Below are 25,832 nucleotides of genomic sequence, written 5' to 3'. Positions count from 1 at the left end.
TTGCCTGGAAGATTCTCCCTTCTGATTCATTCTTCCACTTTTGAAAACTTAAGACTGTAAGGTCTCTGGGCAGGAGTTTTGGTGTTATTTATGCATTGTTATATCAAGTGTCTAAATAATGATTTCCCCTTCTCTTTTTCCTTTCTCTCCTTAATGTTAAGGAGTGTGACTTAGTTTCCAAGGAACCAAAGCCTTTTTCACCCAATGTAACCCTAGGGGGGCCTATTGTTGTCCCTACCGCTGGAGAGGAGCCATCTCCAGCAAACCCTGCAACAGAAATTCCCGCGAAGGAGGGTCCTCCTCTACAAACAGAGGACTGTAACAAAAGACCCATCTTTTTGGGTCTGGTAAACCGTGATAGCAACACGGACAACAGCTTACAGAATCAAAGCGATCGCAAAAAATTGTTCTCATCATGCCAGTGCCTAAACCATGAAATAGTTAGAGACTTTGACAGAATTTCATTGCAAAATGCTTCCAAAAACGAGCACTCTTACAGTACAAGGGCCATGACCAAAAAAGAGTGTAAAACTAGCCTCAGTGAAGTTGCCTGTAATAAACCTTTTCAACACGCTTCATCCTGCGGAAGTGTGTTGTTTGAAGGGCGGTCTGTCCAGCTGGGCAAGCTGTGCTGTTCTGGAGCGGAGCCTGAAGAGGAGGAAATTTCCTGTTCCATTTCTCTGGGAGAGCAAGTGATGCTGGAGGCGCCTGATAAGCTACAACTCCACGACCCGGAACTTTATATTGAGGTAGTGAAAAATACGAAGTCTGTTCCTGAATATTCAGAAGTGGCTTATCCTGATTATTTCGGACACTTTCCACCTCCGTTTAAAGAGCCTATTCTTGAAAGGCCTTACGGTGTGCAGAGGTGAGTTTCCAATTTCTCTTAACATGTTTCAAGGATGATCTCAAGCTACGATTTACAGTGGTGCCTCTGGATGCAAACGGGATCTGTTCCGGAGCCCCGTTCGCATCCTGAGCAGAACGCAGCCCGTGTCTGCGTGTGTCGTGATTCGCTGCTTCTGCACATGTGCGTGACGTCGTCTTGAGCGTCTGTGCATGCGCGAGCGGCGAAACCCGGAAGTAACCCATTCCTTTACTTCCGGGTTGCTGTGGAACGCAACCTGAAAACGTTCAACCTGAAGCATATTTAACACGAGGAATGACTGCACTGTGAACAGTAAAATTAAATAAAATATTGTTGGGTTTAATGCAGATGATTTTTTGTGTGTGAATGGAAGAGACTTTGAGCCAGTGCAGAGGAGGCCATTTCCCCCTATATCCCCCACAATTCAGACTATATCCCCCACAATGCGAACCTCCCTGAAACTGTCTCTGGGGATTTAGAAGGGCTACAGAGGAAGTAAAGAAGTGATGACACCCTTTTCTATGAGTGGGGACTCCTTTTGTGACTATTGCTCTTAGCTAATACGGGAGAATGTTTTTTGAACCCAGAATTTTGTTTTCTCTTAAGCTCCCTCCCTGCTTAACAATAATGAAGCCCACTGAGAACTTGAAATAAATATTCTGAAGTATATATATAAAGCAGGAGATAGGTGCGGTACAGTACCAAAGTGAGCTGAGCTGGGAAGCCCCCTGTCTAGCTCTCATTCTTCCATGAACCTCAGTAATCTGTTAGCTTCAGTTTCCTTATTTGCAGTGTTTGATTATAACAACAACCTGTTTCACAGGGAGGTGGTCTAGCTTACTGGGTTAATGTATATAAATTGCTGTGAACATGCTAAAGTACTATGTTAATGCTAAGATCTGTTGTTGTGAAAAAGGAAAAAAAAGGAGTTGGACTTCACAGGTGTTTCATAATCTCAAACTTTATTCCCTTTCTTCCACAAGGAAGAAGAGAATGGCTGGCAGTCACATGCGAACTCTGATGTATGTGAAAGAAATATTGGATATTTCTCCTTCATAACATCGGGGTCTCTTGAACTCCTTTTTGGCAATAGTTGGCAGTGAATGGGTGTGTGCAGTTTCCTTGAACCTTATTCCAAATTGATAGGGCAGAAAATCAGTTTTTTTAAAAAATGATCTTGGTTTCTCTCTTCTCTTTCAAAACCTTCCTTTCTTTTCCATAACATCAAAAACACATGGGATTGCTCTAATACACAGTGTGAATTGCTACTAAAGCTTGTGGTGTGGTGCTACGTAGAATCTACAGTCATTCCAGAGTCCCAGCATGGTGTGCGGATAAGTAGAGCAACTGATGCTGGTCATTTGTTCACAAAACACTCAGAAAGACTTTGGGGAACCTTAAGACCTTGCTTTCATTTTTTCATTGGGCACCAGATGCAAATGTTCTGATGTCCTCATCTTTGTGCTGTCATTCTTGGTTCTGTGTTTAAGGTTAGAATTTGACTGCAACAAGGATTACATTATTGTGAAGGTGGACTGTACCTCAGATTATTACCTGAAAGGAAGTGTTTGCCTTACAAATTAGATCAGGTTTCATTTGCTACCGGAAGGGCCAGAGCTAGAAAATGCGATGGAGATGCCCTCTGCACCTCAGTTTTGGTTCAACATTACTCCTTCTTGTTGCACGTGTCTTGTGCAGTTACAGTGGCGTAGCGTGGGGGGTGCAGGGGGGGGCCGGCTGCACCGGGCGCAACATCTGGGGGGGGGGCGCTCACACTCACAGCTCTCTGCCCCTACCTGGCTCACTCACTCTCTCTCACTGCAGTGCTGGCTGTGCGAATCCGATCCGAGCCGCCGGGTCGCCGCCCACTGTGGAGGGGAGGGTGCCAGGCGTGTGGTGCGGTGCGGAGAGAGAGCGAGGGACTATCTGGGGGAGGGACAGTGCAGCGGGGGGGGGGCAAATTACTTGCCTTGCCCCGGGTGCTGACAACCCACGCTACGCCACTGTGCAGTTACAAATGCAGTGACAACTAAGACTCCCATCACCATATTCAGAGAATTTCATGTTAACATTGTGCGAGTTACAGGTAAATGTAGCAACGTTCATAGTTAAAGATTTGGTTTGCCTTGCACTGTACGTTCAGTGAGTGAAAGATTCAAAGGTGTACTAGAAGTGTTGAAGCTTCTGTTTGTTAGTTAGTAGTCATGGCTCCAAAGAATCAAAGTTCCAAAATAATAAATAAGTGTAATTACAACTTGACCACTGAGAGATATTCAGTGTCTAGCTTAATACTATTTTTCAGGTCTTGGCAATAACCCCAAATCAGATAATGTTGGTCTCTGGTATTGAGAAAAAATAGGTAAGATAATTTCAAAAAAAAATTGAATTGACTAGCGTCACAAGTAGACTTTGACAGCATGTGCAAAACTATTCCATTAAAAGATGTGTTTTTTCCTACTTTCCTTCTGAAACTATTTTAATATAATGACTGTGTTTACAGAATGCTGAACTATGGTTTGTTCAACAAGCCAAGGGCCATCTTGCAGAGAAGCAAACAAATTAAGCTTTTTTTAAAAAACCAAAAACCACACACACACAAAATTTGCCATTGCCATCTACCTTGTAACCTGGAATGTGCCTGAGGTGGAGTTGCCAAACAGACCATAGCTGTTGTGTTCAGACATAGTGCCAAGCCATAGTTAAAGCAAACTGTACTTCATAAGCTAATCACCACCCATGGTTTCAACATTGTGGTTTGTTGCCGGAAAATAAACCATGGTTAGTCTGCTAAGCTGGGTTCAGACATTCAAATAAATTACAGTTTGGCTAAACAAACCTTGACTTAGTGTTATGTGCGAGCTGGGCCACTTACCAATATGCCGAAAATATTAAGGCATAATAAAATAAACAGGGAAGCAAACTTAGAATATGTACGGTATGTCAGTGATTTTGTTTCGTTGTAAAGGAAGAAATCTAAGATAATTTTAATATATAAGAACTGAATCAAACAAAACATTATTTCCAGAATAATTCCAAACATATTATATTATACATTACGTTATATTATACATTATTATTACATTATATTATTCCTGTAATCCTAAATATCAGGCTTTTCTTAAGAAACAAGTTTGTATGAGCCTAGTTAGACTTGATGGAGAAAATAAGACTAATTTCCGTAGCAATGGATCTTTAAAAAATGTGACTAGTCAGATGGGTCCTTAACGGTGACATTAAAAAAACTAAATTGTGGCAAGTGTGTCTAGGTTTTACTTGCTAACAATTCTAAACTTACTTTCTTGACATTGTATAAACATTACTTTTGACAAAGTGTAAAAGAGGGAAGCTGTGAATTAGATGTTAGTTACAGTGGTGCCTCGCAAGACGAAATTAATTCGTTCTGTGAGTCTCTTCGTCTAGCGGTTTTTTCGTCTTGCGAAGCAACCCTATTAGCGGCTTAGCAGATTAGCGGCTATTAGCGGCTTAAGGGATTAGCGGATTAGCTGCTAAAAGGCTATTAGCGGTTTAGCGGCTTAGAAAAAGGGGTTGGGGAGCGGAAAAAAACCTCAAGACTCGCAAGACATTTTCGTCTTGCGAAGCAAGCCCATAGGGAAATTCGTCCTGCGAAGCACATCGAAAAACGGAAAACCCTTTCGTCTAGCGGGTTTTCCGTCTTGCGAGGCATTCGTCTTGCGGGGTACCACTGTATTAGTTTAGCTACTCATTTCTATATTTTGGTGCCTGTGCTTAATATGTCTTCTGAATGATAGTTTACAGTAGGTTTTCATTTTGTTCACACTGTCAGCTTACCACACAATAACTCCATTCCGTTTTGGCACAACTTCTACATCCCAAATCAAGGCCAGTCGGGATATATTTTCAGACACAGAATGGCAATTAAGAAATATTTTTCAATGTCAAAATCTGCCTCTTTGTTTTTATTATTGTACGTGCTTTTCACTCTTTACTATTTAGCTATTGAATAAAGCTAATTTCTAGGGTTTTTCAACTTTTCTGAGCAGGTATTTCCAACTGCATAAGCTTTCTGTGCCATGAGGCATAAGAATATTTCTTTCTGACATAGACAACACATTTGTGTAGAGAATTTTGTGTCTCCTGTGCCCATGGTTACGGACATACTTGTAGATCTGGTTCAAGAGTTCTTACAGCATCTATACATGGCAGAATAAAAACACCAGATATAATGCTCCACAGAGTGGAAGCATAGAATTATTTTGCAGAAATGATAGTCGTGTCACACGGTTAATCTTGCATTAAGTTTACTTTTTATAACCTCATGTTTAAGCAGAGGTTTTCGCAGGTGAGAAGCTCGCACACTAACCCAATCACTGCACAGTACTCTTTGAAACTGTATTTACTGCAGCTGTAATTGCATGAATTGCTAATATAACTTAATTGTTCTCAAAGCTGAATTAGTTTTAACTAATAATACTAATTGAAATAATAATTGATATCTGATATTATGCACTTTGGAAGGAAAAGGAATCCAACATTTGATCTTGAATCTTTGATGTCTTCTGTACAGGTTGATTCTCTCCATAAGGAAAATAATTGGGATGTGTCCCCCAGATAGATAATCACATTCTATGCAAAATTAGATACCTCATCTTTCCTTACCTGATGATGTATTTTTAATAACTGGCGTTGTACCTTTTTCGTTATGAAACATGAGCTAAGGGCTCTCTCTATTTTATAGGACAAAAATTGCCCAAGATATTGAAAGGCTGATTCATCCTAATGATATCATAGACAGAGTTGTGTATGACCTTGATAACCCCAGGTAGGTTTCACAGGTAAAGTTCCTGTTTTAACTTTCTCTTTTGGTCTGGTTTTCCTTTCGTTTTAAATTAATTTATACATACAGAAAATAAGTAAGAAAATGCAGCTGATGAGAAAGTGAGGTTATGGTAGCCAGTTGCTTTTCTAGACTATTCATATAGTTGTAAAAGTTCTGGGAGTTAATTTCTGCTCAAATGAGATGCAGTTATAGCTTAAAATATCAGTTGTAATTGTTTGTATTTAAACAACAATTAAAAGAACCTAAAACTCACTTTATTAATTGGTAAAATAGGTTGATTTGATTCACTATTATATTTACTTCAAATGGTTTCAAGTTTTGCAGCTTCGTGTAACCCATTATATGCCTCCTTATCTGCGGAGGAACCTCTCTATGCCTGCAGTGAAACACTTGTGTGTTGCAGAGTATTCTGGGAAAATAACTCACCATTGGTCCATGAAATGGGAATTGAAAATACTTCCCTAACACCCTCCTATGAATGCACACTGCAGGTGAAGATTGGCGTTAGTGAGCAAACTTCTAAAAGTGTGCTTTCTCCACCTCTTACTAGTCTTCTCCTTAACAAACTCCATAAAAGCTTCTAAGTTATGCCACTTGAAAAACACCACTTTTAGCCAGTAGAGTAGCAAACTGAAGCCATTAAATAACTTAACGTGTGCCGATTTAACTGCACGCTTAGATATTCATTATGCCAAATATTCCCATATTCTTGTTTATATGGAATGTGTTATTCCATTATTTTTTGTCAAGTTCAGAAACTTTTTAAAAGAAGTCTTATGTGTGATTCCAACGTCACATGAATGGATGTGACGGGATTTCCCTTTGCGCTCCCTCCCCTCCATAGCTATGCAGGTCCCCTCCTGCGGTCTGCTGCAGAGATCCCCAACATCTGTGTGAGCAGAGGTCCATTGCATCAGTAGGTTGACTCCACTGGAAGTCACTCCAAGAGAAACAAAGATTACAGTGGTACCCCGCAAGACGAATGCCTCGGAAGACGAAAAACCCTCTAGACGAAAGGGTTTTCCGTTTTCTGAGGTGCTTCGCAAGACGGATTTTTCTAAGGGCTTGCTTTGCTAGATGAAACAGCCCTGCCTCTCCTGTCATGGCGACGGTCACTGCACGCACGCACGCTCGCTTCCCCGCTCCTCCGGCTCCCTCCCACCTTCCCCTCTGACGGCTCCTCCGGCTCCCTCCCACCTTCCGGCCGACCTTCCGGCTGCCTCGCGCCGCTGCCCACCGCCCTCGCGTGCTCCCCTCAGGAGCCGTTGCCGCCAGCAGCCAGCGCTGCATCCGGAGTCGCGCTCCTGAGCCCCGCCGCCCTCCAGCAGCCACGTCGCGCGGTGTCCACAAGGCGCGGGTGAGTCCAAGGACCGGCTGCAGCAGCTGCCCTGCTTCTCCCCACCCCTCCCCGCCGTGGTGCTTCGCAAGACGAAAAAACTCGCTCTACGAAAAAACTCGTGGAATGAATTAATTTCGTCTTGCTAGGCACCACTGTACTCTAATATTTAAATATCATCTTAAACATTTTCGTTGGGTTTAAGTAAATCCCTGAGTTAATTGGATATTTGATTTCTGCAAATAGCAGGTATCCGTTTGAGGTTTTTGCCAAACTCTTTGTAAATTCAGTGAGAATAAGATTGGAGAGATGTTATTCTCTGGTGAACACACATCATGGTGGGTTGTGGTACCCTATTGTGTAAGAAGACCAGAAAGGTTGGGGAAAGTAAAATGTCTGGCAGCCATTCCCAGCCTCAGATGTTTTGGACTACAACTTCCATGTGGCCGTGTCAACACAGACATATACTGCCTGGGACTGATAGGAGTTGTAGTCCAAATCATCTGGAAGGCTGGGAAAGACTGCTATATGACAACTGAGCATTACATAGATACTTCAGTTGATGTTCTTTACCCTAGAATAATCCTACAGATGAGCAACATCAAAACTCCTGTAGGCTGTGCCTTATTGGTTGAATCAGATTCAAAAGAAACCAGGAATATGAAGCACTGAATAATTAAGGTCATATAACTAAAAGTGATATTTGTAACCCATCGTAAGGAGGAACTGTTATTATTTATTTTCCATCGCCCTCTTCATTATATGCACCCAGCCATATTTATAGTATAGAATAAAATTGGAATGATAAATATATATATAACTTTCCTTTCCCTGTGATTTTATTTCTTTAAGCTGTCCAGTGCCAGATGAAGGAGACGTCCTGAAATTTAACTCCAAATTTGAATCGGGAAATTTACGCAAAGTTATTCAGATCAGAAAGTAAGATGTTGTCATTTGTTTGGTTTTTTTTTTTGATTTTGAAGCTGTTCTTCGTTTTAAGACTTGTTTCTGTTCATCTTTAGAAATGAGTATGATCTCATTCTGAACTCTGACATAAACAGCAATCATTATCACCAGTGGTTCTACTTTGAAGCCAGCGGAATGCGAGCAGGAGTTGCCTACCGATTTAATATAATCAACTGTGAAAAGACGAATAGTCAGTTTAATTATGGTAAGACCTGTTTTTCTTCTCTTATTCAAAAGAAGTGCCTAGGAAGAATGTGGATTTATTCAGATGTACAAAACCTTCACGGTGCTTTCCCCCCTAGTGATATATTTTGAAGGGTTAGATTGTTACACAGTTTTATCGACTATTATCAGTCAAAATGACACTCAAGCTTAGTTGATTATTTATCTTGGCATATTCAGAATGCAGAATGATAACCTTTTAATATATTAGATGGTATTTTCCTTGATTAAAAAGTTAAGTTTTCCTTTATGCTCTCTAAGCCATGGGTAGGCAAACTAAGGCCCAGGGGCCAGATCCGGCCCAATCACCTTCTAAATCCAGCCTGTGGACATAGGAATTTGTTCATTTCCCCACCCAAAATATAGTCCGGCCCCCCACAAGGGCTGAGGGACAGTGGACCGGCCCCCTGCTGAAAATGTTTGCTGACCCTTGCTCTAGACAAGTATATTTCTTCACTGAATACATGCAACCATGTTGAATCACGTAATATATTTTGCTTGAAGGTATGCAGCCCCTTATGTACTCTGTTCAAGATGCACTAAATGGCAGACCCTGGTGGACTCGTGTAGGAACTGATATTTGTTACTACAAGTAAGTATAACTGTAAATGGAGGAAATAAAACATTGAATTAAATGGGCTGAAAAACTAACTTAACTATATTAGTAATTAACACTGTTTTAAAAACTAATAATAGAGTATATTGAACTGGCTAGATTAACAGAGGCAATTAGAGATCACACTAGACAAGAGTTTCAAAAAGCATGGGGGAAATGCAGAGAATACTTCACAAAACAGTGCCCTAAAATACATACCTGGACTTGTTTCGGTTATTGTCTGCAGGAGACTTTGTGGATATTTAAGTTATAATTAGAAAAATCCTAATAATTATTCATAAAGGAAGCAGTTTATAAGAAGTAAATAAGGAGGCCTAATACAGGATAAAGGAAGTCTTTTATTTGGTTGTTTGTATTGTTGTATGTTATGCTCACTGTATGTTATGTTCATGTTTAATGTGGGTGGATTTGTGTATTGGGGATGGGAGGTTTGTGTTATGTTGTAAATAAAATTATAATAAAAAATTAAAAATAAAAACTAATAAAAGGAGAATTCAAATTTCAACCTTTGTTAATTTGTACTAAAGGTACTGTAATAGTTGAGTGAGTGATGCATCTCTGCAGATTATTTACCATAAATTGTAGCATGCACTGCATCTTTAATCTAATTCTAAAATGTTGTTTCTAGGAATCACTTTTCAAGAAGTTCCATTGCAGCCGGGGGCCAGAAGGGAAAATCCTACTACACAATTACCTTCACTGTCAGTTTCCAGCATAAGGATGATGTTTGTTACTTTGCTTACCATTACCCATATACTTACTCAGCTTTAATGGTGAGTTAATTTGAGCTTATGGGAGTTAATTTGAGCTTATGGGACGCAGGTGGCACTGTGGGTTAAACCACAGAGCCTAGGACTTGCTGATCGGAAGGTCGGCGGTTCGAATCCCCGCGATGGGGTGAGCTCCCGTTGCTCGGTCCCTGCTCCTGCCAACCTAGCAGTTCGAAAGCACGTCAAAGTGCAAGTAGATAAATAGGTACTACTCCAGCGGGAAGGTAAATGGCGTTTCCGTGCGCTGCTCTGGTTTGCCAGAAGCGGCTTATTCATGCTGGCCACATGACCCGGAAGCTGTACGCCGGCTCCCTCGGACAATAAAGCGAGATGAGCGCCGCAACCCCAGAGTCGGCCACGACTGGACCTAATGGTCAGGGTTCCCTTTACCTTTACCTTTAATTTGAGCTTAGGTAGAGGCATAATTTGTTTATGCACATTTTTACTTTAACGATTTCAAGTATTTTAACTACATGGCTTGATAGTGATCACAAAAATAGCTAGATGCAAAAGCACTTTCTGTTTGAAAACAGCTGAAATGTTCATACATAAAGTTTAGGAAAGTAAAAATTTAATTTTTTTTACAAGTAAAGCTCCTGTAAACTATTGCAGTAAAAAGTTTAGCATTAATTCTGAATAACCAGGACTTTGCAGATGTAGAGCACAACGTTGGCGCTACTTGATTTGTTTCAGCTGTAGGCCATAGCAATGCAGATTAGAGACTGGGTTTGACAAAATGATGTTGGTACAAAATAATAAATGTAAACTTTAATACATTCAGTTTGCAAGAGGTTACGATCCATAAATGTAGGAATACATATAAAACTTTACAGATGTCAAGTGCCCCCCCCCAAAGGTATGGTGGCCTCTGATAACAGAGGAAGCAGTTTTCTGTCGGGTGGGGGGCGGTCTTCAGAAAAACTCTGTTTTGAAATAAAACTGCATTGTTTTACAAATATACTGGTGGAGAACAGTTCTAGAGCTGCTGGTGGTGTCTGCTATCTTTTAAGCACAGGAAAAGCTAAACCTGTAGTTATGGTAAAATATGAAACGAACCCTGGCTGTAGGCTTACAGTCTACTTCTTTTTGTCATGAAGATGCATCTCAAAAAACTGGACTCCACACACAATCCTCAGCAGATATATTTTCGACAAGACGTTTTGTGTGAGACTCTCTCTGGAAACAGCTGTCCCATAGTAACTATAACAGCCATGCCGGAGTCAGATTACTATGAACATATCTGTCAGTTCAGTAAGTATAAGGTCTTTCTCTTTCTCACTGAGAATTTATATATATATATATATATTCCTGAATGCAGGCTGCTTTGTAAAAGATACGTGAATTGCATATAGATGTTCTGGAAAGCGTAATTTGTGGGCCTAATTAAACATGCCAGGCGGCCACACCTACCTGTTCAACACTATGTCATATGTATATTCTAATTTAATGAATTCAAGTGCTTTAATTACATGCATATCATGTTCTAATTCATATGTGTCAATTTGTAATAAGCAAGCTGCTGTGACTTGTGATTGTATCATGCTATTTTGCTTGTGCTGTGTTTTTTTAGGAAACCGTCCTTATATTTTCTTATGTGCTCGTGTTCATCCTGGAGAGACTAACGCAAGCTGGGTTATGAAGGGAACTTTGGAATATCTCATGAGTAATACTCCTGCTGCCCAAAGTTTACGAGAATCCTATATTTTTAAAATTGTACCAATGCTTAATCCTGACGGGGTCATTAATGGAAAGTAAGTTTTTAAGTGTATTCAGCAGCAAAGATAATGCTTCTTAGGCACTTGCAAACCAAGTTTAGGCCATGGACCTTTTGTCCTTTTGCCTCAATATTCAATGAACAGCGCAATGAAAACGTCAGCCCAATATGCAGCAGCTGTGAACTCCATGTTAGGGATCAGTAAAAAGCGATAAAAATTAACATCAGAATAACTTTATACAAATCCATGGTGTGGCCACACTTGGAATATAGTGCACAGTTCTGGCTGCCCCACCTCAAAAAGGATATTGTAGAGCTAGAAAAAGTCAGAAAAGGGCAACCAAAATTATCAGGTGCTGGAACAACTGGCTTATAAGGAAAGATTACAGCATTTGGGGTTACTTTTTCTAAACTAAATGAGAACATGATTTATATGTGTAAAATTATCCATGGTGTGGAAAAAGTATACAATGGTACCTCTAGGTGCGAACGGGATCCGTTCCGGAGCCCCGTTCACATCCTGAAGAGAACACAACCAGCATGTGCGCGGGTCGCAATTTGCCGCTTCTGCGCATTCGTGTGATGTCATTTTGAGCGTCTGCGCATGCGCGAGCGGCGAAACCTAGAAGTAAGGCGTTACTGGAACGCATTACTTCCGGGTCGCTGCGGAGCGCAGCACAAAAACGCTCAACCTGAAGCAACTTTAACCCGAGGTATGACTGTATAGGCTTTTTCCTGTCGTAACACCAGAACCCGTGTCTTCAGTGAAGCTGAAATGTGGGTGATGGGTGCCCACTTGAATAAAATATTGAGGGGGCCCAAGGTAAGCCCTGCCCCACATAATAATTCACATGAAGTTGTGCATAAACACCGTTTGAATGGTCATGCCCATCAGCTGGGGGGGGGGGGGGGCAGTGCCCTCAAAAAAATTGGGGGGGGGGGGAGGAAAGGCACCTCGGCCTCTAAGAGTTTGCTCTTATGGGGGGAAATTCAGGACAGACAAAAGTAAGCTCTTTTTCATGCAGCACATAGCTAAACTGTGGAATTTACTATCGCAAAATGTAATAATTCCCACCAGTTTGGACAAATACTGGATACAAGCAGGCTAGCTTTCTAATATCATGATTCATTTTCACTGAACTGGTTTTTTAAAAAGTCAAACAGTTAAAACAAGACTTTAAAGAGCCACCTTTTTTTGTCTTAATAAAATTGCACAAAATATCCACAAAAGTTGTCTCACAAACTTACTTGGAGGGGGAAAACATGTTTGCTTGGGACAGTAAGAACTTACTGAGATTGTCTTTCTCCTGTAGTCATCGCTGCTCTTTAAGCGGGGAGGACTTGAACAGACAATGGCAAAACCCCAACCTAGATCTGCACCCCACCATTTATCATGCCAAAGGCCTACTGCAGTATTTGGCTACCATAAAACGTTTGCCCCTGGTAAGTGTTCGTATCCGTGTGCTCACCCAGTTCACTCTCCTGAAGTAAAAGCCTCGGAAGTCATTCTGGCGTTGCATGAAAATGCCCCATCCTCTCCCAAAATATATGAAATCTGTGAGGGAACTCTTTTCACAGATGTTTCTCCTCAGCAACTTCTACAGTTCTACCTCCACAGATCCCATGCTCTGCTTTTAAATATGGTCAGTATTATTAGCAGCCCTAGACGGATGAGACTCATCATGTGGTTTTCTGTAGGTGTGGCTTTCTGTAGATCAGGAGTGACTAACTGTTGTTGGTCCAACAGCCATCTTGACGCTTTGCCACCCCCCCCCCGCAGGCCTCATGTCAGTTGTGTGTGCGGCCAGCGTGTGTGCATGCATGCATGTGCAGACGTAGACATGCAGGTGCACAGTACTGTTTGCTATGCATAGGTCATTCGTAAAGGTAAAGGTTAAGTCTAGTCATGAACGACTCTGGGGTTGCGGCGCTCATCTCGCTTTACTGGCCGAGGGAGCCGACCTTTGTCCGCAAACAGTTTTTCCGGGTCATGTGGCCAGCATGACTAAGCCGCTTCTGGCGAAACCAGAGCAGCGCACGGAAACTCCATTTACCTTCCCTCCGGAGTGGTACCTATTTATCTACTTGCACTTTGACGTGCTTTCAAACTGCTAGGTGGGCAGGAGCTGGAACCGAGCAACGGGAGCTCACTCCATTGTGGGGATTCGAACCGCTGACCTTCCGATTGGCCTAGGCTTAGTGGTTTAGACCACAGCACCACCCGCGTCCCAACATAGGTTATTCCAGGCAACATAAAAAGCAGCATTTATCCCTACTCCAGCATTGGATATGTGTGGAAATGTTGCATTTCCCTCTCAAAAAGCAAGCAGGTTTTATCCCACATCTTAGTGCTGTGGTGTTTCATGCTAAGATCAAAGGTCTCTCTTTAGAGAAAATCTTTGAAGAGCAGGCAGAGGAAATTAGATCCCAGGATGTATGTATGTGAATGGAGGCAGAATATTGGTGAAAAGGGAAAGACACGAATGCTTCTGTTACATTTAAAAAGGTAAAGGTACCCCTGCCCGTACGGGCCAGTCTTGACAGACTCTAGGGTTGTGCGCCCATCTCACTCAAGAGGCCAGGGGCCAGCGCTGTCCGAAGACACTTCCGGGTCACGTGGCCAGCGTGACATCGCTGCTCTGGCGAGCCAGAGCCGCACACGGAAACGCCGTTTACCTTCCCGCTAGTAAGCGGTCCCTATTTATCTACTTGCACCCGGGAGTGCTTTCGAACTGCTAGGTTGGCAGGCGCTGGGACCGAACGACGGGAGCGCACCCCGCCGCGGGGATTCGAACCGCCGACCTTTCGATCGGCAAGCCCTAGGTGCTGAGGCTTTTACCCACAGCGCCACCCGCGTCCCTCTGTTACATTTAGTTGGGCCTAATTTTCGTTCTTCCTTTTTTACATAGTTGAACCATCTGAGAGAGAATGTAAGGAGGTTTTGGACTATTTCTCAGGATTTGTTACTTGATTTCATTGTTATGTAAAGTGACTTTTAACAATACTTAATTCCATTTCATTCATTTCTTTTTTATGTTACGTTTCCTTCTCTCTTTTTTAAATCAAAGTTCTAAGCCAAGCTTCACGCTTTGTTCATATGTAACAGTCCTGATCTGATAAAACATCTTAGCCCTTCCCTGGGAATCTGTGACTAAGAGTTCCCAATTAAAAGCAGGATCTGATTCTGGTTTCATATCCTCATTTGGAGGGAACATTTTAATAACGATTTCCCAGTTCAAGCATCATAAGAAACTGGTTTAAGAAACAGATAGATTCACTGAAGCTGCTTATGTGAGAGAAGGCAGGAGCATGCAGTTAGCTCCTGAGCCAATAAACCATAGTTTATTAGCCTGGGATCATTACATCAAAACGTGGTCTTTGACTCCTTGAAGAAATGGGATTCATTACAGAGTAATAAAAGATGGCACAGAAATTGAACAAACGGTATATAATTGATGAGCGGGAATATTTGTGAAAATATCTCTGCCCTCAATTAATTGATGTTGTTATAATTTGGCTCTTATTGGGGGAATATTTGAAAACTAATAAAAAATTATTTACAAAAAAGACAGTATCTCTGCCCAATACGGATACAAGAAAGTTTCATCTTTTATAACTTTTGAAAACTTTATTTCTTCTAGGTTTTTTGTGATTATCATGGTCATTCTCGCAAGAAAAACGTGTTTATGTATGGCTGCAGCATCAAGGAAACCATGTGGCACACTAATCTTAGTGCTGCTTCTTGCGATGTAGTTGAAGACCTTGGCTATAGGGTGAGTTGTTTCTTTAAAAATCCAAACAAGGCCACAACAGATTCATAATTTCTATTTCTATTTCTTTTGTCTAATCCTCAAGAGATACCAGTAGTATTTTGCCCAGAGGAGATCCATTGAATTTGAAAGACCTAAGTTAGTCATATCCACAAATTCCAGGGGGTCCACTCAATGAGCTTTGACTAATATGAATACAACCCACTATTTTGGAAAATTTAACTATCTGGTTTTTAATTAGTGAAGTGAACATAAAACAGTTTCCTTTTTAAAAAAGTAAAATTTCATGTAAGAAACTATTAAAACATTGGGGATAGATAGATAAATATTCTATATATTGTTGATATGCATCATATGTAAACATATTTTAATTAATTTTCCTTGTCTGTTCATTCTACGGCTATAGCCTAAAACCCCAGTAATATATTATTAGGGAAATGCTTTAATAAAGTTTTATGATGACAGCAGAATTATAAAGGATAAAGAATAGAAGTATATTTATTTTTATTTTTTAAAAAATAATTTTTATTGCTTTTCCAATAAAAACAGCCAATCAACATACCTGAATCATAATCCAATTAAAAATAATAAACTAAAATAAAATAAAAAAACCAAATTGTAATCCAAATTGTAATTATTAATTTTTCCCGACTCCCCATAGTCTGGACCTCTGAAGCATATCTCCAGATCTTTGTTCCTGCCTCTTCTCGTTGTTTTCATATTTTCCGCCTTAAGAATAGAAGTATATTTATAATACAGTGGTGCCCCGCAAGACGAATGGCTCGCAAGACGGAAAACCCGCTAGACGAAAGGGTTTTCCGTTTTGGAGGTGCTTCGCAAAACGAATTTGCTATGGGCTTGCTTCACAAGACGAAAATGTCTTGCGAGTTGCTGCGATTTTTTTTCCGCTCCCCACCCCGTTTCTCTAAGGCACTAAGCTGCTAATAGCCTTTTAGCAGCTAATCCGCTAATCCCTTATGCCTTTAATAGCCGCTAATAGCCGCTAAACCGCTAATAGCGCTAATCCGCTAATGGGCTTGCTTCGCAAGACGAAAAAACCGCTAGACGAAGAGACTCACGGAACGGATTCTTTTCGTCTTGCGAGGCACCACTGTACAATTGTAGAAGAATTGGCAAGCCAGATCCTCAACGGTTTGGACAAGTCTCATGAGGCTAGAAGCTCCTTCCCCTCTGTTCTACATCTGGTATCACTGCCTCCACACGCTGGGTTGTATCTCATACTGCTGTTCCTCCCACATAGTGGACTTCCATTTGGTTGTATAAACTGTGTAAATAGGGAATGCCCTGCTTTTTTGCCTTTTTTCAATAGCTGGGTGGTAGTCTCATGAGTGTCCACTACGTCACAAAAGTTCCTCTCATTTTTTTGTGTAGTTTTCCTTGACTCTGGCTACTTTTAGGCACACGGTGAGAACTTTTTTCATTCTGCCAAGTCTTTGTGGTGTAATAATTTTTCTGCTAACCATCCTGCTGTTTTATTACAGTAGTTTTCTGTGTTTGTATTGGTATTTTAAGTGGAGCTTTTTGCTGCTGTTGTATTTTGTGTTATTATAATTATATATTTGTTAACTGCCCCGGGCTTGCTTTTGGGGGGAAATGTGGGGTATAAATTGGTTGAAATAAATTATTGGAATGCATCCTTCTTCTATCCTTAATTTTTTATTTATTTGCATCTAAATCATATGTAGCCTGAAATCCACAGGACTTCAGTTCCGGTTATATACCGTATTTTTTGCCCTATAGGACCAACCTTTTCCCCTCTAAAAATGAAGGGGAAATGTGTGTGCGGCCTATGGGGCGAATGCAGACTTCGCGCACCTCTCCGCAAGCAGCGGGAGCGCTCCCGCTGCTTGCGGAGAGTTGCCTGCATGCTGAAGCCTGCGTGCGCTGAGCTCAGCGCGTCCAGGCTTCGCGGACCTCTCAGCAAGCAGCGGGTGCCAGCGCTGGGCTCCCATGGCTTGCACAGAGCTGCCTGTTTGGGGGCTGGGGTTGGGGGAAGCTCGGGCTTCCCCCGCCCCAACCCCGCGCCTGGGGGAAAAATAATTTCCCCCCCTTTATTTCCCCCCCCCAAAAAAAACTAGGTGCGCCTTATGGGACAGTGCGTCCTATAGGGCGAAAAATATGGTACTTATTCACATATTGAAAGTGGACCAAGTAATGCACCTTTTAATATTCAGTGGTTTCTTGACATTGTACCTGCTAAACTTTTTAACAGTTTCAGACTGCTGTTAAACACTTCCTTCCTCTAGACCCTTCCAAAGATTCTGAGTCAGACGGCGCCAGCATTCTGCATGAGCAGCTGCAGTTTTGTGGTAGAGAAGTCCAAGGAATCTACAGCGCGTGTGGTTGTTTGGAGAGAAATAGGCGTTCAGCGGAGTTACACCATGGAAAGCACATTATGTGGATGTGACCAGGGGAAGTACAAGGTAAAAAATAAAACTGAATTGTAAAAATGGCATCTGTATATTTAATGAGTCTGAAAAAGTAATCTTGTTCATTGCCTGGATTCTCTTTAGAGCAACACTTTGAAATATGTATTATCTAAGGGCCAAACCACATGTTAGGGTAAACAAACATTTTTTAAAAATGGTTCAACCTGGCCACTTTCTTTAAAAAAGGGGGGTGGAAGGGAAAAATCTGTCAGGTCTCAATCTGGGACATGCCACTGATCTGGATTGTGTCCTTGCAAAGGTTTTCTGCCAAAAACTGCCCCTAACCAGGCCTGTAATTTGTCCCTGAATGTGCTTTGCAGTAAGCAATATCTTTGGGGGCTAATAGCAGAGGAGATTTTAAAGCAAAAAATAGGCGTGTTCAGAATGGTGTCCCGCAACTGCTTTTTATAAACTGCTTTTTATAAAGTGGCCAGTTTAGCCTACTTTTTGAAGTATGGCATGTTTATCATAGCTTGTACTCTGGACCCCAAACACATCTTATAAAGATATAAACTTTGGGGATCATCCGGTTTTTCATTTGTTGCTTTAATACTTTAATTAGCTGGTCTTGCATCTCTTCATAAGACAAACTGCGCCAGGAGTTATTTTTAGCAATAGCATCAGACATAATTAAACTAACCACTCCGTGAATATGTTGTTCTCTAATTAGGGCTTACAAATTGGGACACGTGAACTCGAAGAGATGGGAGCCAAGTTCTGTTCTGGTTTATTGCGTTTGAAAAGGTTGACATCACCACTAGAATACAACCTGCCATCTACGCTCTTTGACATTGAAAATGAATTGATTGAATCCAATTGTAAAGTGACAAGGTAGTAAGAGCTTAAAATGTTGTTGTGCTAAATGTTTATTTGTTTCAGAACACTTAAATTCCACTTATGAAGTTGTTTTCAAGAGATTCTTACAATAAAAAAATACATTCAAATCTGGTAACAGGAAGAGGAATACCATGGTGCCCCTGTGGTGCCAGGCTTATGCAGCTAACATTTCCTTCTTTCATCCTTGCCCTTCCTGGTTTTGCCCCTCTGCCTCCGCCTATGAGACATCACTGATGATCTGAGAGACAAGGGATCGTGGATGGAGCAGCCGGGTCTCATCCAGTCCATGATGGAGGCAAGTCTTCTCTTGCCAGGCAACAGTTCTCAGTCATGTCCTATGAAATAGTTGGAGGCGGGGAATTTAAAATGAAATAACTATAGCAGAAGGCAGATTTTAGTGCAAATTTTTTTGGGGTGTGTGTGTGTCTGTAACACAGATGGAGAAAGGAAAGCATTGCTCCCAAGCATGTCCAAACTAGTTTTTCTATGTGTGCATGTAAAGAACACTCTGCATCCGTAGCCTGGGTTGCTGAATCTTGGATCAGGCTCTCTGTGTAAAGAACACAATTTCAGACAGACATTTTGTAGTACTATGGATTTCTCAGCTCTTTAATCATTTTAACACCTAAAATGAAAGGACCAGCTTCCTTTCAGAGGTACGTTTCAAATTATCTTTGTTGGATAGCTTTTGAGATTGATTTTTGGTAGAGTCTAGTGGCACATTTCACTGCTAGAATTGATAGTGGGCAAAGATTCTCATAGCCTGGGAAATGGTGAGATTTCCCTTTTGTCTTCAGACATGTGAAGACGTTTCCCTCTTCCCACTGTCTGTGGTTTCACTCACCTACTTCAATTGCTTTAAAGCTTTTTGCTGTGCTGTCACCGTGAAGTGATTCACTGTTTTCATTTCTGTTGTCTTTGTGCGATGCACTTTAATCGGTTTTATATGAAAGTTGACCTGACTTGCTCTGCAAAAATGTTTTGTAAGGGGGGGGGGACCCTTCTGTCACATGGGAAGGGTAAAGCTTCAGTGAAGAAACTTGCCTTGTAGAAAATGTCCTCCTGATTGAATCTCCAAAACCTGTTTCCTTAGGAGACCACATTGATACCCCTTGCTTGTTTTTCTTTACTTGACTGCATTTTAATAAAAACACATTGAAATCTCAGTAATCTTGGAATAACTTTGTTATAAACACTAGCCTCAGTTATGTTGCTGTAGAAATTGCTTTTCTATTTTTAGTTTGTCTTTTCGTTCTGTGGCTCTGACAAACTAGTTGGTGCAGTTCGGCATGCTGTGAAAGGGACAGTTGCCCAGTGTATAAAAATGCCCTATTCTGGTGTCTGCCTAAAAATGTGTTGATGGAGGAGCGGGGAGGCATGACTGGCCTCCACATTCACATCACTGCTGGCTGCAGCCTTGGATTCTTTGCATCTCCAGCTGGATGCTCTCTGGATCCTTCCTGTAATTGGGAGCCCTGATCACACAGATCTCTGTTCCCAGGAGGCTTCAAGAGAACATGCAAGACTCCTCCTTCAGACCTTCCTTTCAGTGCGCAATGTCATAGGTGGAGCCACCAGGGCTGATCTATGCAGAGAGGATAGAGAGAATGCATATGGCCTTTTGCCACACAGGCTTTCATATTTCCGGGTCTATGTGTTGCGTGTTTTGAAAATTCAGAGTTCAGAATGTTTTGTTAATATAAGATAAGATTCATCTTTATTGACGAAGGGCTTAGTAAGATGTTGTTGCTGCCAATTTTGGGGAAGAATGGTAATGCATCTCCTATAGAACATTTGGCACTCAATGATACATAGCTGTCAACCGTCCCTTATTTGGCGGGGAACTTCCTTATCCCAGCGCCGTGTCCTGCTGCTGTCCCGGATTGATGATGTCCCTTAAATTTCCTGGGTTTCATGCTTGCCCGGCTCGGGAGGGAAGCAGCTGCTCGGGGTCCTCCGCTTCGAGAGAGCGAGAGAGAGTGTGCGCACGAGCTGCCGCGTCTCTGTCTCTCCCTTTTCCCCCTCGGGGGTGTGTCGTAAAGAGACGGGTGGTGGCGGGCAGGCAGGCAGCCCCTCTCTTGCGAGGCTTCCGCCGCGCTGCCAGGGGAAGCCAGAGGTGGCAGCGGCAGCAGCAGCCTGAGAGGAGGAAGAGGAGGGGATGGGGAGGGACGTAGAAGGGCGGTGCTTCAGCGGCCGCTGCGGCGCCGCAACCGCCTCATGCCGGGCTCACGGGCGGCGTGGGCAAGAGTCTCCCTCTCTCTCGAGCGGGGAAGGGCCGATGGAACTCACAAGCTAAGCAAAATCCCTTATTTGGGCTGCTGATCCCTTATTTTCAAATCTGTAAATTGACAGCTATGCAATGATAGAATGAATGGCTATAGTTATCATGTTATTGGTCCAGAGCCTCTTGGCCACATTTTAGAAAAACTGATTAGTTTTTTTATTGCGTTAAATATGTTTATGCTGGGAAGCTGCTTCACTTGAGCATAATAGACGATAAGCCTACTCTCCTGGTGTTCTTGCTGCAGCCCCACTACGTACGTTCTGGAAGAAGATGAACCTCGCTTTCTTGAAGAAGTGGACTATAGTGCAGAGAGCAATGATGAGCCAGATGTTGAGTTGGCCAATAATGCTGGTGACTATGAGCCCAGTCTCCAAGAAGAAGGACATTCTGACTCTGAAATTACAAGGACGCATTTGCCTTGAGACATCCTTGGAGCACAAACAAGAAATTAAATACTCTGGCTTGATTATGGAAGATGGACACGGTGGGGTATTTAATCCTGAGATTTTGCTCAAGCAAATTAACTGCAGTCAGTCCAGTTCAAAAACAATAAATGTCTCTGGCTTTTAAATGAGTTGACACTTGTTTTATTTAAAGAATTTAGTTCTTATCCTGAGCACTGAGCTTTATCACTTGATTGCCTGTTAAATATTGTTGCATGGCTATTTGTGTTCATCCCTATAATTACCAAAAAAATTAAGTAAGAAGTTATTGGTGTTTCAGAAGGCAGCAGCTACACTTTATTCCTCACGATGCTGACTTCTGAGCTGGTTTCTGAAACTCACATAAACAGAGCTTTGTTGGTTTTGTGTGTGTTTGTGCGGACATTTCCCCCTCCACATTTTGCTGTTTGTGTTTAACACAGCGCAGGGCTCGCTCTGCAGTAGTTTGTTTTGCACTTAACTGAGAAAGAAAACGGATGTACTGAGTGATGTATATCTTGAGCCTTAAATAAAATGTGATTACATGATTTTACTATCTGAATATCTAATTCAGAAAATATTTGTGTTTTGCACAGTAATTCCTTTTGCCAGGCAAAGGCTTTGATAGTCTTTGTAAAAACACATCAATCTATGTCTGTACTATACCACTTCATACAACAAGTAGGAGCTCATATGGTTGCAAACTTCTCCATATAAAAACAGTTACTGAGCATAGGAAATCACCATAGAAAACAGGCAGAAGTCTGTTCGTCATGGCATAGCATTCTATGTGGTGGGTTTTTTTTAATGGAGGAGCTTTCTGTCATGTGCCTCTCCCCCACTTGTAGATTGAAGTGGTATAGTCCAGACATACAGTTGCCATCTCACCTGCTTTTTATGAGAACTAAGCCTTCCAGGAGTTATATATTTTATATATGCATTCATAACCTTCCTCCTGAAGTAAATATGAAACTTGGGGGAAACCTGTTTTATTAGTAAGTATAAACTTTAATTGTATGTATCTTTAGTGACAGATACCAAGAACATGGTTGTATTCAATTAAATCATCCCATTCATGAAAAGACTTCCCCTCCCTCTCTTCTCCCTGTGCCCCCCCCCAAAAAAATGCGGGTTTGGAAGAACCCACAGAACAGATTTAGAGGGCACACGGGGAAGGGGGGAAGGTATGCTGTGAAAGAGGAGGTCCTTGTACAAATGGGGCAATGTTGCTGGATACATGCCTTAGTCCCGCCCCCCATTTAACATGCCCATAGCTAAAATAAATTGTGTGTGCCCTGAATGCATCACTTGTACTTCTCAGTTCTGCACATGTACTCCTAGAGGGATAGTGGTGTCCATTTGGAATGGAGTTTCCAGCTGCATATTTGTTGTACCACTAGAATTCAGCGTGATTCAGAGAAAATTAAAATGAGAATTGAGAAAGTTTAAATGTGGTACATAGAATCATAGAGTTGGAAGAGACCACAAGGGCCATCGAGTCCAACCCCCTGCCAAGCAGGAAACATCATCAGAGCACTCCTGACATATGGTTGTCAAGCCTTTCCTTAAAGACCTCCAAAGAAGGAGACTCCACCACACTCCTTGGCAGCAAATTCCACTGCCGGACAGCTCTTACTGTCAGGACGTTCTTCCTAATGTTTAGGTGGAATCTTCTTTCTTGTAGTTTGGATCCATTGCTCCGTGTCCTCTTCTCTGGAATATTTCTCCTAAATATGCACATGCCCTAGATCAGGGGTCAGCAACCTTTTTCAGCTGTGGGCCGGTCCACCGTCCCTCAGACCATGTGGTGGGCTGGACTATATTGAAGTGGGCTGGATGAACGAATTCCTATGCCCCACAAATCACCCAGAGATGCATTTTAAATAAAAGGACACATTCTACTCATGTAAAAACACACTGATTCCAAGACGGTCTGTGGGCTGGATTGAGAAGGCCATTGGGCCACATCCAGCAACCGGGCCTTAGGTTGCCTACCCCTGCCCTAGATGCTCAAATTTTCATTTTGTCTTGGCTATACCCAATTATAGCTGCTGTTTCTGTCCCATCCCACCCCACATCTTACTTTCTTGAGATTGTATATCAAATCAGATGCAAAATTGGCACCTAGGCATGAATACTGAGAGGGCAGAACTTCATGTGTTACTTCCCCATTGCATCTTCCTAGACAAAACACACCTGTTTACCCTCACAAACACCTGTCTCTGGTTTGGGGGGCATTAGAAATGGAGCTGGTTTGCATTTTTGTTTTGGGTTTTTTTTTGCAAATTAAACCAGCTGCTTGTTGGTCAAGAGGAACTGGTTTAATTTTGTAACTGGTCCTTCACTTACCAAGAGAAACTTCTGGAAAGAAATAACATAATCAAAGCATTCTTTGGCGTGTGTTTGTCAAATGATCTTTTTTAAAAAAAACGCTTGGAAGTGTTTCACATTGTAAGGTAAAATGAATAAATTTATGAAATGCTTTGAACCGAAATATCGAGAACCAAGAATTAGTATTGTAGTTCCAAACCAGTATAAAAAAATTTAAGGGCCCAACCTGTCACTTTTGCTACACTTTGCAGCATTGCAGAATGCTGTGCCAATAATGTTCCCTGGGACCCTGGTACAGTGGTGCCTTGCAAGACGAAAAGAATCCGTTCCGCGAGTCTCTTCGTCTTGCGTTTTTTTTCATCTTGCGAAGCAAGCCCATTAGCGGATTAGCGCTATTAGCGGTTTAGCGCCTATTAGCGGCTATTAAAGGCTTAAGGGATTAGCGGCTATTAGCGGCTATTAAAGGCTTAAGGGATTAGCGGATTAGCTGCTAAAAGGCTATTGGCGGCTTAGCGGGCTTAGTGGATCAGCTGATAAGCGGCTTAGCGATCAGCTGTTAAGCAGCTTAGCGATCAGCTGTTAAGCGGCTTAGCAATCAGCTGTTAAGCGGCTTAGCGGCTTGGGAAAAAGGGGCGGAGGGGAAAAAACACCGCAGGAACCCGCAAGACATTTTCGTCTTGCGAAGCAAGCCCATAGCAAATTTGTTTTGCGAAGCACCTCCAAAACGGAAAACCCTTTCGTCTAGCGGGTTTTCCGTCTTGCGAGGCATTCGTTTTGCGGGGCACCACTGTATATAGAAATACTCTCCTAGTGGTGATATTACATTTCTGGCTGGGAGGATGGGGCATGCAATGACTCCTGGCGGCAGTAACATCCTCGCAACCAGGCTCCAGGATTCCCTTCTCCTCAACAGATGTTTGAGGAGCCAGCACTCAACCCGTATCTGTTGCTCTGTGGTTCAGTAACACTGTGGATCAGAACCTTGATCCATCCCTTTTGTGACTTACAGAAGTGGTGGTGGGGATATATTGCCATAAACATAAATGAGAATTACCTATTTGCTGTTTGCATTGTCCTAACCAACAAACTTCTTGTGAACATGGGCTTTTATAAATTACGTTGGCACAACAAGTAGTACTTCATTTCTTTTCCCCATCTCCTTAATCTATAAGGATTTAACAATCTTGCAGGCAATCTGTGAATGTTATGGAATAAATCCCTGTGTTTTTAAAAGCCTTTTAACCTAATTTTGAATTTACAAAGTGATTTCTGATGCAAGCTTGAAATGGTGCAAGTATATAGATTTGGGTTGTACTTCCCTATTAACTTTTGAGGACTTCCTGAATTTAAGAGAGAAGATTGTGTATCTTTCCAGTAATACATTTTAATGAATGCTGGAATTTTTCCTTTTAAAGTATTGTACCTCTCAGGCAAAGGTTGCCATTTGTGCCAATTTTCAGATGTTAGTATCATGTGAAATACTACACTTCTCTTAGCTGACAAAAGGCAGCAAATACTCAAATTAGGCTGTCAAAACGAAAACGTTTCTGGAGAAGTCAGGAAGCCCAGGTTTTAAAATAATTATTCAATGTAATGCTGTAATGATAAATTGTGGCAATGTTATTGTGCATGCCCCTGCAGATATATTATTTATCAAGTAAGTGTATAATAAAAAAAATACTATCATCTGGTTTCAGTACTTTTTTTTTTTGCTGGAGAGTGTAAAGAATCTTTAAAGTGCGAAAGTCTTGGCATGTTTTAAAAGAGGTACAGATTACTAGTGTTGCTACTAAGACATTTTTGTAATTCTGTTAAACTCGAAGAGCAATGAATCTGATACGTTTCAAATTCTGCTTCATGTCAACATGAATATACAGTAGATTTCTTGTCAATGCATGTATTTAAAATGGATATCCTATAAGCAGGCACAACTCTACATAAGTGGTCTGCTGCTATATAGATGTGGTACCTGTTCCCTTTTCTGTGTATCTCTGCATATACCATGCAGAGAAAAAATAAGCCCAAATAACCATGCATTTCCAAAATTTAAAGGTAGCTTCATTTCCATTGCCTGTTGGGGTTTTTTTTCATTGCTTGTAGCATTTTAGACATTATTCCATTAATATATGAAATACTGATCTCTTCAGCTTGATAAATCTATTTCAAAATTAATAGATGGGTAGAACCTTTGGACTATACTTACTGAATTGGATACAAATATATAAATAACCAGTGAAAAATGAACAAATAATAAAAAATGTCTTTGGCGGACGACAAAAAAGAAACAAAAGCTTTTTTTTACAAATACATGAAATAGATGTGCTCCATTGTACTTTGCATTAAACATTACAGACATTTCTTCTCCTTAATGAGTTCGTTATGGTCATCTTTAATGCAAAAAAAAATTAAAATCTTCTCCTTTCCTCT

General features: G+C 41.5%; 1 protein-coding gene and 1 long non-coding RNA gene across 7 annotated transcripts in view; both read left to right on the top strand.

Annotated features, from left to right (window-relative positions):
- Nucleotides 1-21,223, top strand: part of AGTPBP1 (ATP/GTP binding carboxypeptidase 1) — a 60,209-nt gene extending 38,986 nt beyond the window's left edge. For 3 of the 6 annotated variants that reach the window (XM_083403336.1, XM_083403337.1, XM_083403334.1), the window contains 14 exons: nucleotides 162-868; nucleotides 1,852-1,890; nucleotides 5,586-5,669; nucleotides 7,876-7,962; nucleotides 8,046-8,194; nucleotides 8,716-8,803; nucleotides 9,456-9,600; nucleotides 10,695-10,848; nucleotides 11,168-11,348; nucleotides 12,625-12,754; nucleotides 14,953-15,084; nucleotides 17,349-17,525; nucleotides 18,202-18,362; nucleotides 20,897-21,223. In XM_083403336.1, the coding sequence (XP_083259462.1) occupies nucleotides 162-868; nucleotides 1,852-1,890; nucleotides 5,586-5,669; nucleotides 7,876-7,962; nucleotides 8,046-8,194; nucleotides 8,716-8,803; nucleotides 9,456-9,600; nucleotides 10,695-10,848; nucleotides 11,168-11,348; nucleotides 12,625-12,754; nucleotides 14,953-15,084; nucleotides 17,349-17,525; nucleotides 18,202-18,362; nucleotides 20,897-21,074 (2,412 nt within the window). In that variant the 3' untranslated portion in view covers nucleotides 21,075-21,223. The remainder of the gene's footprint in view (nucleotides 1-161; nucleotides 869-1,851; nucleotides 1,891-5,585; nucleotides 5,670-7,875; nucleotides 7,963-8,045; nucleotides 8,195-8,715; nucleotides 8,804-9,455; nucleotides 9,601-10,694; nucleotides 10,849-11,167; nucleotides 11,349-12,624; nucleotides 12,755-14,952; nucleotides 15,085-17,348; nucleotides 17,526-18,201; nucleotides 18,363-20,896) is intronic. The other 3 variants (XM_083403339.1, XM_083403338.1, XM_083403335.1) reach the window with 1 other exon arrangement.
- A 1,583-nt stretch (nucleotides 21,224-22,806) lies between these two features.
- Nucleotides 22,807-25,091, top strand: LOC310659763. The gene is made up of 2 exons (XR_014502977.1): nucleotides 22,807-23,705; nucleotides 24,203-25,091. It is a non-coding gene; the product is annotated as an uncharacterized lncRNA (long non-coding RNA).
- Nucleotides 25,092-25,832: the final 741 nt, after the last annotated feature.

Source organism: Podarcis tiliguerta (assembly GCF_965153285.1).
Source record: "Podarcis tiliguerta genome assembly, chromosome: 11".
In the NCBI taxonomy this organism is placed as follows: domain Eukaryota; kingdom Metazoa; phylum Chordata; class Lepidosauria; order Squamata; family Lacertidae; genus Podarcis; species Podarcis tiliguerta.
This window is presented reverse-complemented; position numbering and strand designations above follow the sequence as displayed.